This window comes from Paramormyrops kingsleyae, chromosome 23 (genome assembly GCF_048594095.1).
Source record: "Paramormyrops kingsleyae isolate MSU_618 chromosome 23, PKINGS_0.4, whole genome shotgun sequence".
Lineage (NCBI taxonomy): Eukaryota > Metazoa > Chordata > Actinopteri > Osteoglossiformes > Mormyridae > Paramormyrops > Paramormyrops kingsleyae.
In genome coordinates this window covers 22,602,031-22,617,659 of record NC_132819.1, presented here as the reverse complement: position 1 = coordinate 22,617,659, position 15,629 = coordinate 22,602,031, and the positions used below count along the sequence as shown (strand labels likewise).

Here is a 15,629-nt window from a genome sequence, read left to right as displayed (position 1 = left end):
ATGCGTCGGCCTTCGTTTTGCGCCCCGGTACGTTTTTCCAAACACATGCACAAGCAGACTTAAGGTGTTTGTGTTCTTCATTTCTCCTTGTCACTTGTTCCCCTTCACTTAAATTTTTTTATAATGTTTTATATTTACTGCGCTTTCGTAATGCCTTTATAATGCATTCATAGAACGTTCAGTGTGCCTTCATAGTGTATTCATAAGCAGCATGTAAGTATACCTAAATATCCTAACATAGTTTAACAGCTGTAGTTATATTAATAACAAATATTATAATTGTATACTCATATAATTTTCGTTATTAATGTATATTAAAGCTGTTAAGGTATGTTAGGATGTTAAGCTGCTTATGAATGTTCTATGAATGCATTATAAAGGCATAATTATAGTGCATTTAATGTAAAACATTGCCAGATATTTTTATATATTAGCTAGGAGCCCCAATGAGTGTCATTTTGGGCTTGATGTTTCACTTTCTGTGGAATGGGGCTGTCCTCCCAGACCATGCCTCGCCTGATTGGCAGTCCTGCTGGACGGGTGGTTCAGCAGAGTCTTCGGGCATCCGATTGGCTCTCTGTGCCTCACACAGCCGTCTCCGGCCACTCAGCAGATGCAGCCCACGCAGAGCCTGCAGTCACCGCAGCCCAGTGGTGGCCGGCGCAGGCGGGTCATGGACGAAGACCCGGACGAGCGCCGGAGGAAGTTCCTGGAGAGGAACCGTGCGGCCGCCACACGCTGCAGACAGAAAAGGAAAGTGTGGGTGATGTCGCTGGAGAAGAAGGCGGAGGAGCTCACCCAGACCAACATGCAACTGCAGGTACCTCAGCACCTCACACATACCTCATTATGGCCCTTTATCTCTGCTTATATCTCACACATACCTCATTATGACCCTTTATCTTTGCTTATATCTCACACATACCTCATTATGACCCTTTATCTCTGCTTATATCTCACACACCTCATTATGGCCCTTTATCTTTGCTTATATCTCACACACCTCATTATGGCCCTTTATCTTTGCTTATATCTCACACATACCTCATTATGACCCTTTATCTTTGCTTATATCTCACACATACCTCATTATGACCCTTTATCTCTGCTTATATCTCACATACCTCATTATGGCCCTTTATCTCTGCTTATATCTCACACACCTCATTATGGCCCTTTATCTCTACTTATATCTCACACACCTCATTATGACCCTTTATCTTTGCTTATATCTCACACACCTCATTATGGCCCTTTATCTCTGCTTATATCTCACACACCTCATTATGGCCCTTTATCTTTGCTTATATCTCACATACCTCATTATGGCCCTTTATCTCTGCTTATATCTCACACATACCTCATTATGACCCTTTATCTTTGCTTATATCTCACACACCTCATTATGGCCCTTTATCTTTGCTTATATCTCACACATACCTCATTATGACCCTTTATCTTTGCTTATATCTCACACACCTCATTATGGCCCTTTATCTTTGCTTATATCTCACACATACCTCATTATGACCCTTTATCTTTGCTTATATCTCACACATACCTCATTATGGCCCTTTATCTCTGCTTATATCTCACACACCTCATTATGGCCCTTTATCTTTGCTTATATCTCACACATACCTCATTATGACCCTTTATCTTTGCTTATATCTCACACATACCTCATTATGGCCCTTTATCTCTACTTATATCTCACACACCTCATTATGACCCTTTATCTTTGCTTATATCTCACACACCTCATTATGGCCCTTTATCTTTGCTTATATCTCACACACCTCATTATGGCCCTTTATCTCTGCTTATATCTCACACACCTCATTATGGCCCTTTATCTCTACTTATATCTCACACACCTCATTATGGCCCTTTATCTCTACTTATATCTCACACACCTCATTATGACCCTTTATCTCTGCTTATATCTCACACATACCTCATTATGACCCTTTATCTCTGCTTATATCTCACACATACCTCATTATGACCCTTTATCTTTGCTTATATCTCACACATACCTCATTATGACCCTTTATCTTTGCTTATATCTCACACATACCTCATTATGACCCTTTATCTTTGCTTATATCTCACACATACCTCATTATGACCCTTTATCTCTGCTTATATCTCACACACCTCATTATGACCCTTTATCTTTGCTTATATCTCACACACCTCATTATGACCCTTTATCTCTGCTTATATCTCACACATACCTCATTATGACCCTTTATCTCTGCTTATATCTCACACATACCTCATTATGACCCTTTATCTTTGCTTATATCTCACACATACCTCATTATGACCCTTTATCTTTGCTTATATCTCACACATACCTCATTATGACCCTTTATCTTTGCTTATATCTCACACATACCTCATTATGACCCTTTATCTTTGCTTATATCTCACACACCTCATTATGATCCTTTATCTTTGCTTATATCTCACACATACCTCATTATGGCCCTTTATCTCTGCTTATATCTCACACCTACCTCATTATGACTCTTTATCTTTGCTTATATCTCACATACCTCATTATGACCCTTTATCTTTGCTTATATCTCACACATACCTCATTATGACTCTTTATCTCTGCTTATATCTCACACATACCTCATTATGACTCTTTATCTCTGCTTATATCTCACACACCTCATTATGACCCTTTATCTTTGCTTATATCTCACACATACCTCATTATGGCCCTTTATCTCTGCTTATATCTCACACACCTCATTATGGCCCTTTATCTTTGCTTATATCTCACACATACCTCATTATGGCCCTTTATCTCTACTTATATCTCACACACCTCATTATGACCCTTTATCTTTGCTTATATCTCACACACCTCATTATGGCCCTTTATCTTTGCTTATATCTCACACACCTCATTATGGCCCTTTATCTCTGCTTATATCTCACACACCTCATTATGGCCCTTTATCTCTACTTATATCTCACACACCTCATTATGGCCCTTTATCTCTACTTATATCTCACACACCTCATTATGACCCTTTATCTCTGCTTATATCTCACACATACCTCATTATGACCCTTTATCTCTGCTTATATCTCACACATACCTCATTATGACCCTTTATCTTTGCTTATATCTCACACATACCTCATTATGACCCTTTATCTTTGCTTATATCTCACACATACCTCATTATGACCCTTTATCTTTGCTTATATCTCACACATACCTCATTATGACCCTTTATCTCTGCTTATATCTCACACACCTCATTATGACCCTTTATCTTTGCTTATATCTCACACACCTCATTATGACCCTTTATCTCTGCTTATATCTCACACATACCTCATTATGACCCTTTATCTCTGCTTATATCTCACACATACCTCATTATGACCCTTTATCTTTGCTTATATCTCACACATACCTCATTATGACCCTTTATCTTTGCTTATATCTCACACATACCTCATTATGACCCTTTATCTTTGCTTATATCTCACACATACCTCATTATGACCCTTTATCTTTGCTTATATCTCACACACCTCATTATGATCCTTTATCTTTGCTTATATCTCACACATACCTCATTATGGCCCTTTATCTCTGCTTATATCTCACACCTACCTCATTATGACTCTTTATCTTTGCTTATATCTCACATACCTCATTATGACCCTTTATCTTTGCTTATATCTCACACATACCTCATTATGACTCTTTATCTCTGCTTATATCTCACACATACCTCATTATGACTCTTTATCTCTGCTTATATCTCACACACCTCATTATGACCCTTTATCTTTGCTTAAATCTCACACATACCTCACTTTTATGAAAAACCTTGAAATTGCTGAAATATTATTCATTCTGAATCTTAAATACCTCGTTACAGCTCACAAATTGATCTTTTCTATCTCACATACCTCATATCTGATTTCATATCATATTTCACAGTATATCTGACTTATAGCTCAGGCTTTTGCTTGGCAATATAACAAGCACAGCCAGTTTTATGTATTGCAGTTTCGTTACTGTCACCCATGTGAGCATCTGTCTGTAAAAGTCTTTCATTGCTTTGTGGTTCCTGTCTCAGAACGAGGTGACCATGCTGAAGACAGAGGTAACGCAGCTGAAGCAGCTCCTGCTGACCCACAAAGACTGCCCGGTCACAGCCATGCAGAAGGAGTCGCAGGGGTATCTCAGTGAGTAGCGCTCACTCCTCCGGGCCTTTCCGTCACAGCCCATCATCCAGAGTGTGGATGTGTCTCGCTGAGGCCCAGCTAGCCTGTGCAGGGGGACAGCAGAATGGTTGTGTCCTCAGTGAAACTCCAATGGAACTCCAGTGAAACTAGAATGGAACCCACCTCCCCTCCCCTAACAAGGGAAATGGAGTCTTCCACTGAGCACCAATAAAAACACCGTTGCACCTCTGGATCTATGTACACATACAGTATATGAGTGTTTAAACAATTAATACTTTTTTAATCAAAGTACATTTATATATTTGGATCCTAACCCAAGTCAGACAGTCAAATTGCCAAGCAGTCCATTTAGTACACAATTGACAGATCTCCTTTTCCCCAGGTCCAGAAAGCAGTCCGGCAGGAAGTCCCAGCCCTGTGTGTACTCAACAGCAGGTCATCCAACACAACACCATCACCACCTCCACTGCAGTAGGGGGCAAAGCTGTGCTGGGGCAGCTCAGCACTCGCACAGGCATCAACCCCATCCTCTAGAGACTGTGCCTGACCCGACCCACTGCTCTGTTCCAGGGGTTCACATGTGTCAGGATTTCTTGCAGAAAAAAAAAAACACTCAAGCTTGAAACTTGTTTTTTCTATGCGATCTTTTCTAGTTGTCTTTATGGTTTTTTTGTGTGTCTGTTCTCAATTTGTGATCTTTATTTTAGCTTAAACAGATATTCAGGATTTGAACCTCCTTTCCCCTACAGCCTTAGAGATATTTCTTCCTACTTCTGTCCTAAACCAAACAGACCAAAGCACTGTGGTTGGAGATTCCCCCCCCCCCCCCCACCCTAGGAAACCAGTGTCCCCTCTGACCAGTTGCCTCTTCTGCCTTGAAATATCCCACAAAGTTGCATCTCTGTTGTTTAACGAACAGCCCCAATGTCTGGCCTAATTTTCAAATTGTCACCTACGATTTGATTGTTTTGAGACAAAAAAATACCGAAGACCTTGAATCTCCTTTGATCATATCATCAGCATACTGGTGTCTCAGTGACAGCCTCTGACGACAGTGTCATGCAGTCTCACATGTTTGGACCAGGCCCTGGTTCCGGTGTCAGACACGCTGCCCAAAGCAACAGCAAACTGAATTTCTGCGCTTGACACAAGCACATACACACAGACACACACACAGACACACAAACACAAAAGTTTGTAATTATATCTTTGTGGGGACTCATCATTCATTTCTATGGGGAAAACTCTAATCCCAACATGATGACCTACCCAGCCCTAACCTTAACCATAAGTAAGCAACCAAAATACAAGACTTTTGGTAATTTTACTTTTTTTATTGCATTCATAGATCTTTGTGGGGACCTGACAAATGGTCCCCACAATGTCAAAGAAACAGGTTTTTATTACATTGTGGGGATATTTGGTCCCCACAATGTAATATAAACCGAATACACAAACACACAGGCACGATTATGAATGTTCAGGCACCCATTGGCGGCGTTCTTGCATCACACCCGGACCGCCTGGCGATAACCTAAGACGGGGGGGTATCTTACGCGGCTTTTAATGCACTTTGTCCTCTGCGGGACCCGGGGGTGGACGAATTATAGCCCTTTTTTGCACACTGTGGGGTTTACCGGTGTTATTGTGAACTGGAACGGTGTTGTTATCATGTTTGGGGTGGGTGGGGGGGGTGACACTCAAAGAGACAAGGAAGAGAAGGGCCGACCGTGAAATCATCTCGTTAAAACTCTCAGCGGATCCGTCACTTCAGTGCCATTGTTTCATTACACGCAGACAAATATTTCCTCTCCAAAATGCTTCCTCCCTCGCTCTGCACCCGTACCCCGTCTGTGACCCAGGTCGCCTACGTCTCCTGTCAGTTCCGACCCCCCACCGCCAGCGAATCAAAGACAGCAGACACGTGCCACATCTAACCCCAGCTCTCTCGAAATCTTTGGTTCCAGCTTTGACTTAACCCTGCGTGACAGTGCGTGCTTCCGGGGTGTTCTATGCAGGGAGTACAGTGTGTAGTTTGTGTTTTGTCCGGGTGGAGGGACGTGAAAACAATTCCCTATGCGACGACAGTGTGTAAACATGTATCATAATGAAACCCTACATACTGTATAGAATTTAATAATTTTTGTAATCTTGTACTTGTAAGCATAACCACCTTTCTCTCTGAAAGGAGTCAGTGGTACATATTTGTGCATAACAATTTAATAGCACTTAATACTTTCAAGATTCATGTCTCCTATATCAGAACATTTATTGTTAATTTTATTATGCATAATAGATAAAATTCATACAGGTTTGTATAACTTTGTATATTTCTATGAGTTTATTAATGCCTCAGACTTGCCCTTTGTTTTGTGTTTTTATGCATTTGTACAAATGTGAAATATCCGCGCAGATCCAGTATGAAAATAAAACACTCATCTCTAACAGCGTGCTTGAGTGTTTGTGTGTGACAAAAAGCAGACACAAAAGCTTCGGAATTACTTGAAGATGTGCCTAGAATGAGCATTTAACTTTTCTCGGAATGTTATAGTCATCGGTTAAAAATGAAAGCTTCTTCTTACTAAAGCACAGCAACAGCTCGGTGAATATGCTATTTTTTTCTTTACGTCTAAGGTTTTATAAACAAATACAGGGCTGGTTAATCTTATAACCGACATAGGCGGCCGCCTATGGCGCCAGCTTCTGAGGGGCCACGTACTTGCCAGCCAATTTTATTTCGCCTCGGACTGGGGGAGGCCCGTGGTAATGCTTGGCCGGCCACCAGATCGGCTAGGACTGGTACTGAACAAATGCGTAAAACCCATATATGGTATAATGTAGTTTAAAAAAAAATCAACACAAAGCGATTGTGAAATCTAGCCAAGATCTACTGTAGTTTTACAATTTATCTGTGAATAAACAGATTTAAGCAGAAATAAACATTTCCGAAGTTCAGCAGATGTTGCCACATGTACGCTTCCGGGATTCTTTATAAAGGACACTGCCTCCCTCTAGTGTAGATTTGAGGAGTTGCAGCCGAATAATCAATATAATAAGAGATGGGATTCAAGCCAAGAGCGTGTCTTTATCCAAGCCTATTTAGCAATAGCGATGAGTGCTGTGTACTTACCCATCTCATTCTATTATTAAGAGGAATACGTGTCACCATCAGGGACTATGCTGTCGGCACACTCAGCTGTTAGTGGGGAGATCATCTAATCCATGTCAGCAGACCCAGCAAGGACATTTTGAGCTATTTCAGGCTTTACAAACTACTTTAAAACTGAAAGGTTCCTGTGTTTGACTAAATAGTTTTTCTTCTTCTTTGACTGGTTTGTTTTCTTGATTGAAAGACCCATCCAGCTGTTTCTCATTAACATTAGTGACACGTGCATGATTGAAGGAGACTGACCAATCAGCACACAGCAAGAACTCAGTGCTTAAGTGAAATCCAGGTCCTTTTTATTGAAAAGGACACATCCTGTCCCAGCTCAAAGTATCCTCCTTGACATGGATTATCTGGTCACCCTAGACCAGGGGTGTCAAACTCCAGTCCTGGGGGGCCGGAGCCCTGTGTAGCTTAGTTCTCTCCCTGTTCCACAACAAATGATTCAGCTCAAGAGCTGTGTGGTAATTAGCACAAGGAGTTGAATCAGTTCTGTTAAATGAGGGGAAACCCAAAAATGTGCAGGGCTCCGGCCTTTCAGGACTGGAGTTTGATACCAGTGCCCTAGACATAATAAGTTAAAAATAGTGGTTCCTGTTACACTTTCAGCTGCTGCTTTGCAGTTTACAAACCGCCCTGTAACCCAGGTTTGTTCGTCTACAGAAAATTGGCAGCGAAGAGGAAACTACTGCGAAAGTCATCAACGTGCTGATTGCTTTTTTGCAGGGTTGGGAAGTTCAGGTCCAGAAAGTAAAAATCCTGACCAAGATTTTGCTTCAACCAACCAGTTGAGCACAAAGAGTCATGGTCACAGAGTACGAAACTGGTTGGTTGAAATAAAACTTTGGCCTGGATTTTTACTTTCTGGACATGAACTATCCACCTCTGCTTTTTTGAAAATTTGAAGCAAACAAAAATTTGTTTTTGAACACCAAATTGTACTCATTTTGAGTCAGGGAGAAATTTATCTACGGCTCTCAGGCAATAACAATGATGCATCATATTGCTATTAACTGCCTTCCCCAGAGTTGTGTAAAATTACTGCATTTTTATAGAGCACATTATCAGTTAATGCCAAGGAACCTGCAATTATTAAGCTTTTAAACAGCTTACTGAAGCGTCAAGACTGGACTTAAAAACAAAGACTACAGCTGACACATTACTTATCACTCCAGGGTACAAAATAAAAGCTTATTAACTGCATAGTAAGTGTGTAAATGAGGTTGACAAGGGTTAAAACGGGTTTTTAAATCAGGCCATTTCTGCTTTTTTGTATCATTTCACATACATTCAGGCTTAGAACCGTCACCATATTGGATGTGGTGGAAATGACGACCAAGAGACCATTTTGTTTGTTGGAATGTGCAGAAGAGTATACACAGGCAGTGGAGTTGTTTGGAGCTGGACCTCGTAAACTCCCACATCTAGGTTTTCCTGAGGCTCATCTAGAACATTCCATGGTGCTGAAGCTGAGAGTAGCACTGAAATTAGAACATGCCATCCTCCCTCTTCTAAAGATCTGAAGCTAAAGTAGAAACTCTAAGATAAACCTCCACCCTAACTTACCAAACAAGGGCTAAATTACAGATATAAGTAGTAGACAGGCAGGCTACGGTGCACACACCCTGTCATGTACCGTGCACACACACCCTGTCATGTACCGTGCACACACACCCTGTCATGTACCGTGCACACACACCCTGTCATGTACCGTGCACACTCACGATAACGCAGAACACCCCCCCCGGTGTAGACAGAAAAATATGCAGGGCTCAATGCTATATAAACACACAGAAGCACACAAATAGACGGGCTGTCCCCAAAAATGATGTGGATTTGTTAGTGACTAAGAATCTTGGGCAGAAGTGCATCCCAAAAGAGGCTGGTAAAACCTTAGTAAAAGCTTATGAAGCATACGTCGTGGTCTCCCATGGAGATAAATCCATCGCTTTTGTCACAGTAAACAAAAAAATGTAAACATCCTTACAAAAAACAACTTCAAACGGGCATCAGAGTTGTTTCGTTTTATTGAAAAATATAAAAAGTACATATGTAGCAAATGTGATGCAAGATGTTACAAAAAAAACTGTGATTTTTTTTTTTTTTTAAGAAAGTTAAAGATCTACAGGTTATTGCATATTTAGAAAATACACTTTGAATTCCTGGTCACAAGAATGAACAAAAGGATAAAATAATAATAAAGAAAGATACTAAAATGTAGGAAAATAAAAGCAATGTTTCTGCCAACCCTAAGCCCCCTACAGTTCAGAATTGCCAGCAGCTACAAAATGCAAATGCTTTGAATAAAAAAAATTAAATAAAAGTGATCCTATTTTATGAGCACCAGAGAAATTCAGGGTGATGTACAGTTGTGATGTCACTGGACCCACGGGGTTGCGTGTGAGCATGCGCGCAGACACAAGCACACGCATGCGCGCAGACACGGGCACACGCATGCGCGCAGACACAGGCACACGCATGCAAACACACGCTGACAGCAAATTCCAGGTGCAAACTTTTCAACGAGGAAAAGGAAATGTCTGGCTCAAATTGTGGAAGATTCGTGAAAAACACACATTCTCAGCAAAACAAAGTCATTTTACTGGGAGTGACGACAGTATTTCTGCAGTGACAGCGCATTTCTCCACAAGTCTGCAATCTCCTCAAACAGATCCAGGACATAAGGAGTTGCTCTCTAGTCTAGGTCACTGGCTTTTCAAGCCAAGCATCAGTCTGTGAACCTTTGCAAGGCTTCGTCCCGCCTCGTACTGTTGTTGTCAAGGAAACGATCGCAGGGAAACTCAATAAGGTCCCCCTCGTCAACAGGACACATCCTGGGCCGGCTGCTTTGGTAGCTGGTGAAATCAGAGGCGACAGCAGGGGCCATGGCGCGAAACGGCCGGCGGGTCGAGTACATGTGACGGACGTGCACGGCGGACTTCCTGTGCTGAAGCCTCCGCCTGAGTCTGCGCCCCATCCAGGCTCCCCCCACTAGCAGCAGCAGCAACGCGTTGACCCCCAGCATCGCCATGGTGACCAGCTGGAGGTCAGCACCGGACCGCACCGTCCCCAGAGTGACCACTCCTGTGCAGTGATCCCGGGAAGCCACCTGGCACACGGCCCCGCCCACCAGACCCTCCACACACACCATGTAGGTGGTGTCCACGCTCAGCTCGTGCAGTGTCACCGAGTGCCCCCCGTCCCGCACGTACACGAAGCGCGGGAAACGTACCGCCTGTCCGAAGCGGTCGAACAGGACCCGGAAGCTCACTGCTGACGCCGGTGCGCTCCGGTGCTCGCGGACAGACCAGGTGATGGTGGCAGAGTTCGAGGAGACCTGGCTCACAGTCACGTTCACAATAAAGTGCCGGTTGAACTGGCATGGATCAGTCACTAGGGGGAAACCCAGCCTCTCCTGCTGGAGCCGGTCAAACTTCTCAGCTTCTCCTGGAAGAGGCACGGTGGCAACTGGAAGCTCGATGCTGTTCCGTTTAGGCACCGTTAACGGTGACTTGGTTGCCAAAGGGCTTGGTTTGGGGGGGGTCCCAGCAGATGAGGACACAACCCTCCCTGTGTCTGTCTTCCCAGCAGCGCTTGTAGGTGATCCTGACCTTGGAACGACGCTCTTCCGTTTGTTTTTCTCTGCCTGAGGCTTCTTTGTTTGGCCCACCCCTCCTTGGTCCGCCTGAATATTCAGCTCCTTCCGTGGGAATGCGCTCTCCAGAAGCCCACCAGCAAGGCTCTCCACTGGGCTGTCGGACCCACAGGGCTGCGAGTTGTTCCCCTGATACAGAAGCTGTGTGCTGTTCAGGTAGTCGAGATACCTTCCCTTAAGAGCGTCGGGGTGCTGACACTGAACAAACACGGTGAGGAGTCTCCCCTGAGAATGTGCCGTGTTCATCCACTGCTTAAATTCCAAGATATTACAGTCACATGTCCAGTTGTTGCCGTTTAAATATAAATTATAGAGAACGCCATTGAGTGCAAAAATACCCCCGGATAGGCTTGTCAACTGATTCTTTTCCAGCTTCAAAATCTTTAGATGCTGTAGCTGCGTAAAAGCTGAAGGCTCGACGCTGTAAATTCGGTTGCGGCTGAAGTCTATCTCCTCTACCCTCTCCAGGGGGTCGAGGACACCAGACCGGATGTGGACCAGCTCGTTCCCGTCCATCAGCAGTTCTCTGACGTTTGACAGTCCCTTGAGAGCCCCCAGCTCGACCTGAGAAATCTTGTTGTTGCTCAAAGAGAGCTTTAACAACTTTTTGAGATTCTGAAAGACGTGGTTGCCGATATGTTGGATTTCATTCTCCGAGACCAGCAATGTTGTCAGAGACGGCAGTGAGGCAAATGTTAAAATATTCCGGATGCTTTTTTGCTTATTGCCGGACAGGTTCAGAAAGCGGAGGTTGGTGAGGTTTATAAAGGCGTTCCTGTGGATGTACCGCAGTTTGTTAGATTCTAAATGGAGGTACATCAGATTAGGCAAACTTTTGAAAACTGCGTCTGGTAATTTCTCTATAGAGTTTCCGTCCAAACGAAGCTTTATAATGCTTCCCAGATTTCCAAAGCAGTCCGGCTTTATCTCTTTTATGTCATTGCTGTTGCCATATAAAATCTTTAGTTTATTCAAAGACTGCAAAGTACCCGGGGAGATGACAGATATCAAGTTATTGCCCAGATACAGCTCTTGGAGTTTGGACAGTTTCTCAAATGCCTTCGGATGAATTTTCCGGATCTGATTGTACTGCAGGTCCAGCCGAATCAGACCGTCCAAGCGTGAGAAGTCGGAAGCGGTGATGTTCTGTATGAAGTTACCTGCGAGGCTGAACACGAGGATGTCCGCTTGCTTGGGAAGCTGGGCTCTGGGGACCGCGCGCAGCCCCCGGTTGGCGCACAGGAGGTGCTGCGCGTGCTGACAGTCGCAGCGGTCCGGGCATGTGGGCGCCACCGACAGAACACCGGGCAAAAGCAGAAAGCAGAGAGCCAGGAAGCTTGCCATTCCCAAAACAAGGAAAAGCCGATGTTGTCGGCATTCCTTTGTATTTGGTTCGGTTGCCTTATCGTCGTTCTCTTCTACTTTCCAACACTCTGATTGCAAAAACGCACATTTCCACCAGCTGCCACGAAACAATAAAGCAAGCGTGCATCAAAAATCAAAGGTGTCCTACGCCATTAAGCTGTTCTTCAGTTTTATACCAGCAATAACAAAAGGAGTTGACAAAGCAACACAGGGAAGCAATTCCGTTTGAGGAAATGTACACCTCCCCAAATCCACATCCCCCAAGTGGTCATCTGCTGCAAATTACAGACCTCGACAATACTCCCGAGCAGAGCACCTCCTCCGCTCCCGTCCCGTCCCGGCTCCGTCCAGATGCCGATAGGCGGATAAAGGTCGGGAATAAATCAAATAAACGCGCTCACGCTACATTGTCGCCGTTGCGTCTGCTACCGCATGTCTTCACAACATCTGGCTGTAAAAGCGCGGGACGAGGAAACAAAAAAAAAAACAGATGTAAAGTCTTTCTTCCCACGTTGGGAGGGGGGTCGGCAGTGTCTTGAAGCCGCTATTATTTAGACATTTTTAAATAGGCCTGTGTTAGAAGGATTACAGTTAAAACGCAAATCACTGAGTGACCTACAAAATCTTCTGTTCTGCTCGACATCCTAGTCTACAGATATATATGTTATTCGTTTTACTTGGTGACCGCTTTACACTTTGTGGCGCATAATTTTAAGTGAGAGACGAAGCGGAACGTCTGTGCAGCTTGGCAGTGTGGCTGAGCGAAGTCAGCTAATTACCAATTTATGTGCCCTAGTTCGGCTTCCAGAGTCGTCCAGATGTTTTACGGTCGTTGTAATTACAATGGTGCGGAATAGTCTGTGTAAAAAAGGTTCGGTCTTTAAAAAAACAAAAGGTTATATCTGCAAATAGTCATCAGACAAAAGCATCTTCGTCGAAGCATTTTGTCTTGAAGTTTATACGTTTCATTACTCAGAAACTGCAGGTGAATGCAAATATCACAGCCTTAATTGTTTCAGTGTTGATTCAATAGCCTGCGAGCTATTTCGCTGAGATTTAACTCGGAATGTTGACTACACAGTAGACACAGATAACTACTGAAATTCGTGATAATCTTCAAAGCCACACTTTGCAATAAATCTAGCACTAATCCGTTCACCGTTACTGGTTAAAATGCAGGACTGATAAGTCTGTTATATATATGAAACGTTTTGCTATGTTGATGTTGGACAGCTCTGTGAATGCTCTTTAAACACCATTTGGTAATTGAATCCGGTAAAACTCCTTTACGATGAACAAATGACACACAGTCCGCGTAGCCAATAACAGGCTCATGCATTCTGACACATTGTGGTCTGTTGCAGGTACGGACACTCTTGTTTTTTATATACGAGGATCTAAACGCGGCAGCTAACCTTTCAAAAGATGTCGAAAACACCCCAGCATCGTTAAATATGGGTTTTGTTGTTTTTAGCGCAGTATAATTAGAATTTATATTTTGTTCCTGAAGACCAATGACCATGAACCACAACAAGGAACAATTCTGACCATAACAGGAAGTCATACTGGACACATATGTTGATCTTTGTTTAGCTGTGGTTGACGACCGGGTGGCAGTGGATCTTATTCTGTCCTCGGGAACTTTCCAAAAAGTTTTACATACAGGCTCTGTTTGTTTGCTTATAAGTTAAATTTGCCTTGTACATTTTGTCCCGCAATTCATTCGAGGTAAACCACAGTGAGCGCTACTGTCTTCTGCTGCGGACAACAATTCGCCCACAAACACAAGGCGAGATCAGTAGGCAACATTCGGGGGTGTAATAGCTAATTTATATTTGTCCATTTAACAGGCAACTAGGCATGCATCCTTGAAATCGGCAACAATCTGTTTGACACCCTTCCAACAGATTCGTCCGTTTCAACGGAGCCATCTTGTTCGGCATCTTCTGGTGGAATCTGCTTCGTGTTTGGATTCTCGGCACTTTCTCTTCAGTGATGAATTGCGCTCTGTAATGCAAACCACTGGAAAACACTCTGCTGCACGGAGGTCGTTTCCTGTCTAGCCCTCAGATGACTTTGTTGTTGCCTCTAAAATTCACAAAAAATAGAGAGCTTCCTGTTCATGCTCCATGCTCAAATGCCTTCAGATGTAGTTCAGGTTCCGGGCTGCAGAGGGACCGACGCTCTCTCGTGAGTAACCTTGTTTGAGTGGGAAAACAGTCTTACATCTACAGATGTTTGGAAGACTGGAGCAAGTCTGTAGAGAGAACAGAACTGGGAAATGAGCAAGTATTAGAGACAGAAACGCGATAGTTAGCTGTTTCTGTGGGAAAGAAAGTTAAGTGCAACTGACTTCAAAAGGCAATGGTGATTACACTGAGGATAACCTCGAGAAAAGGGAGAGGGAGACAATAAGTAGTTGGTAAAAACATAGTGTTGTCCATACTTTAGTTTTCCTTAAATGCCAAGAGGAGTCACTACACCATTTGATCAGTGTCATCCATTTGCAGAACCGCGCCACCATAATAGTCATCGCAGTTCTCAGACCAGTGTCAACGACGCTGGATACACGGCGTTTGATTTTATATGATGATAATGAACATGGCGCGGTTTAAAACCTTTGATTGTATATTTATTTACAGTTTTCAAGATGGGGCGACAAAGCGATCGCGTCACCAGTTGCAACAAGCTTCAAAACAAAGAAGAAATTCACAATTCTCTAACCATGGCTGCTAGTAATACTATAATATCCAGGCATAATTTTATGTTTAAGGCTCGTAAATTAAAGTTAACAGTCCGTCCATTATTTTGGCTTATTCCAGTATAACGATTTCCCATCATACACCACACCGCACAGAGTAGCGGCACGACCAGCTTCCCAGAGATAACTGCTAGTACTTCTCGCAGAACCAACAAAGATGCACATCCCCAGGCAATTTTTTTTTTAATTTGACCAATAGAAAATAGCAACTAAGTACATGGGGATTAACATTTCAGCAACAACAAACAACAAATCAATTGTTAAAACTGAGACAAAGAGCTTGATGTGGAGTGCCCTTTGTAAAATCAAATAGGTTTGCTGAGGCATGGAGGAAACAGGCTGGTATCTTTTAGTGACTGGCTACCACTGGTGGAGGGACCTGTCAATCACCTCATCAGCTGTAACGCAGAGCACCAATTGGTTCATGGTATGAAGAGAGGGCGGGGCTGGCC

General features: G+C 43.3%; 2 protein-coding genes across 2 annotated transcripts in view; one reads left to right on the top strand and one right to left on the bottom strand.

Moving 5' to 3' along the window:
• Nucleotides 1-6,675, top strand: part of LOC111846972 (cyclic AMP-responsive element-binding protein 5-like) — a 33,237-nt gene extending 26,562 nt beyond the window's left edge. The window contains exons 9-11 of the mRNA XM_072705700.1: nt 593-820; nt 4,122-4,230; nt 4,613-6,675. Of these exons, the coding sequence (XP_072561801.1) occupies nt 593-820; nt 4,122-4,230; nt 4,613-4,764 (489 nt within the window). The 3' untranslated portion in view covers nt 4,765-6,675. The remainder of the gene's footprint in view (nt 1-592; nt 821-4,121; nt 4,231-4,612) is intronic.
• A 2,730-nt stretch (nt 6,676-9,405) lies between these two features.
• Nucleotides 9,406-12,835, bottom strand: tril (TLR4 interactor with leucine-rich repeats). The gene has a single exon (XM_023817603.2). The coding sequence runs from the start codon at nt 12,393-12,395 to the stop codon at nt 10,125-10,127; it is 2,271 nt and encodes a 756-aa protein (XP_023673371.2). The 5' UTR covers nt 12,396-12,835; the 3' UTR covers nt 9,406-10,124.
• Nucleotides 12,836-15,629: the final 2,794 nt, after the last annotated feature.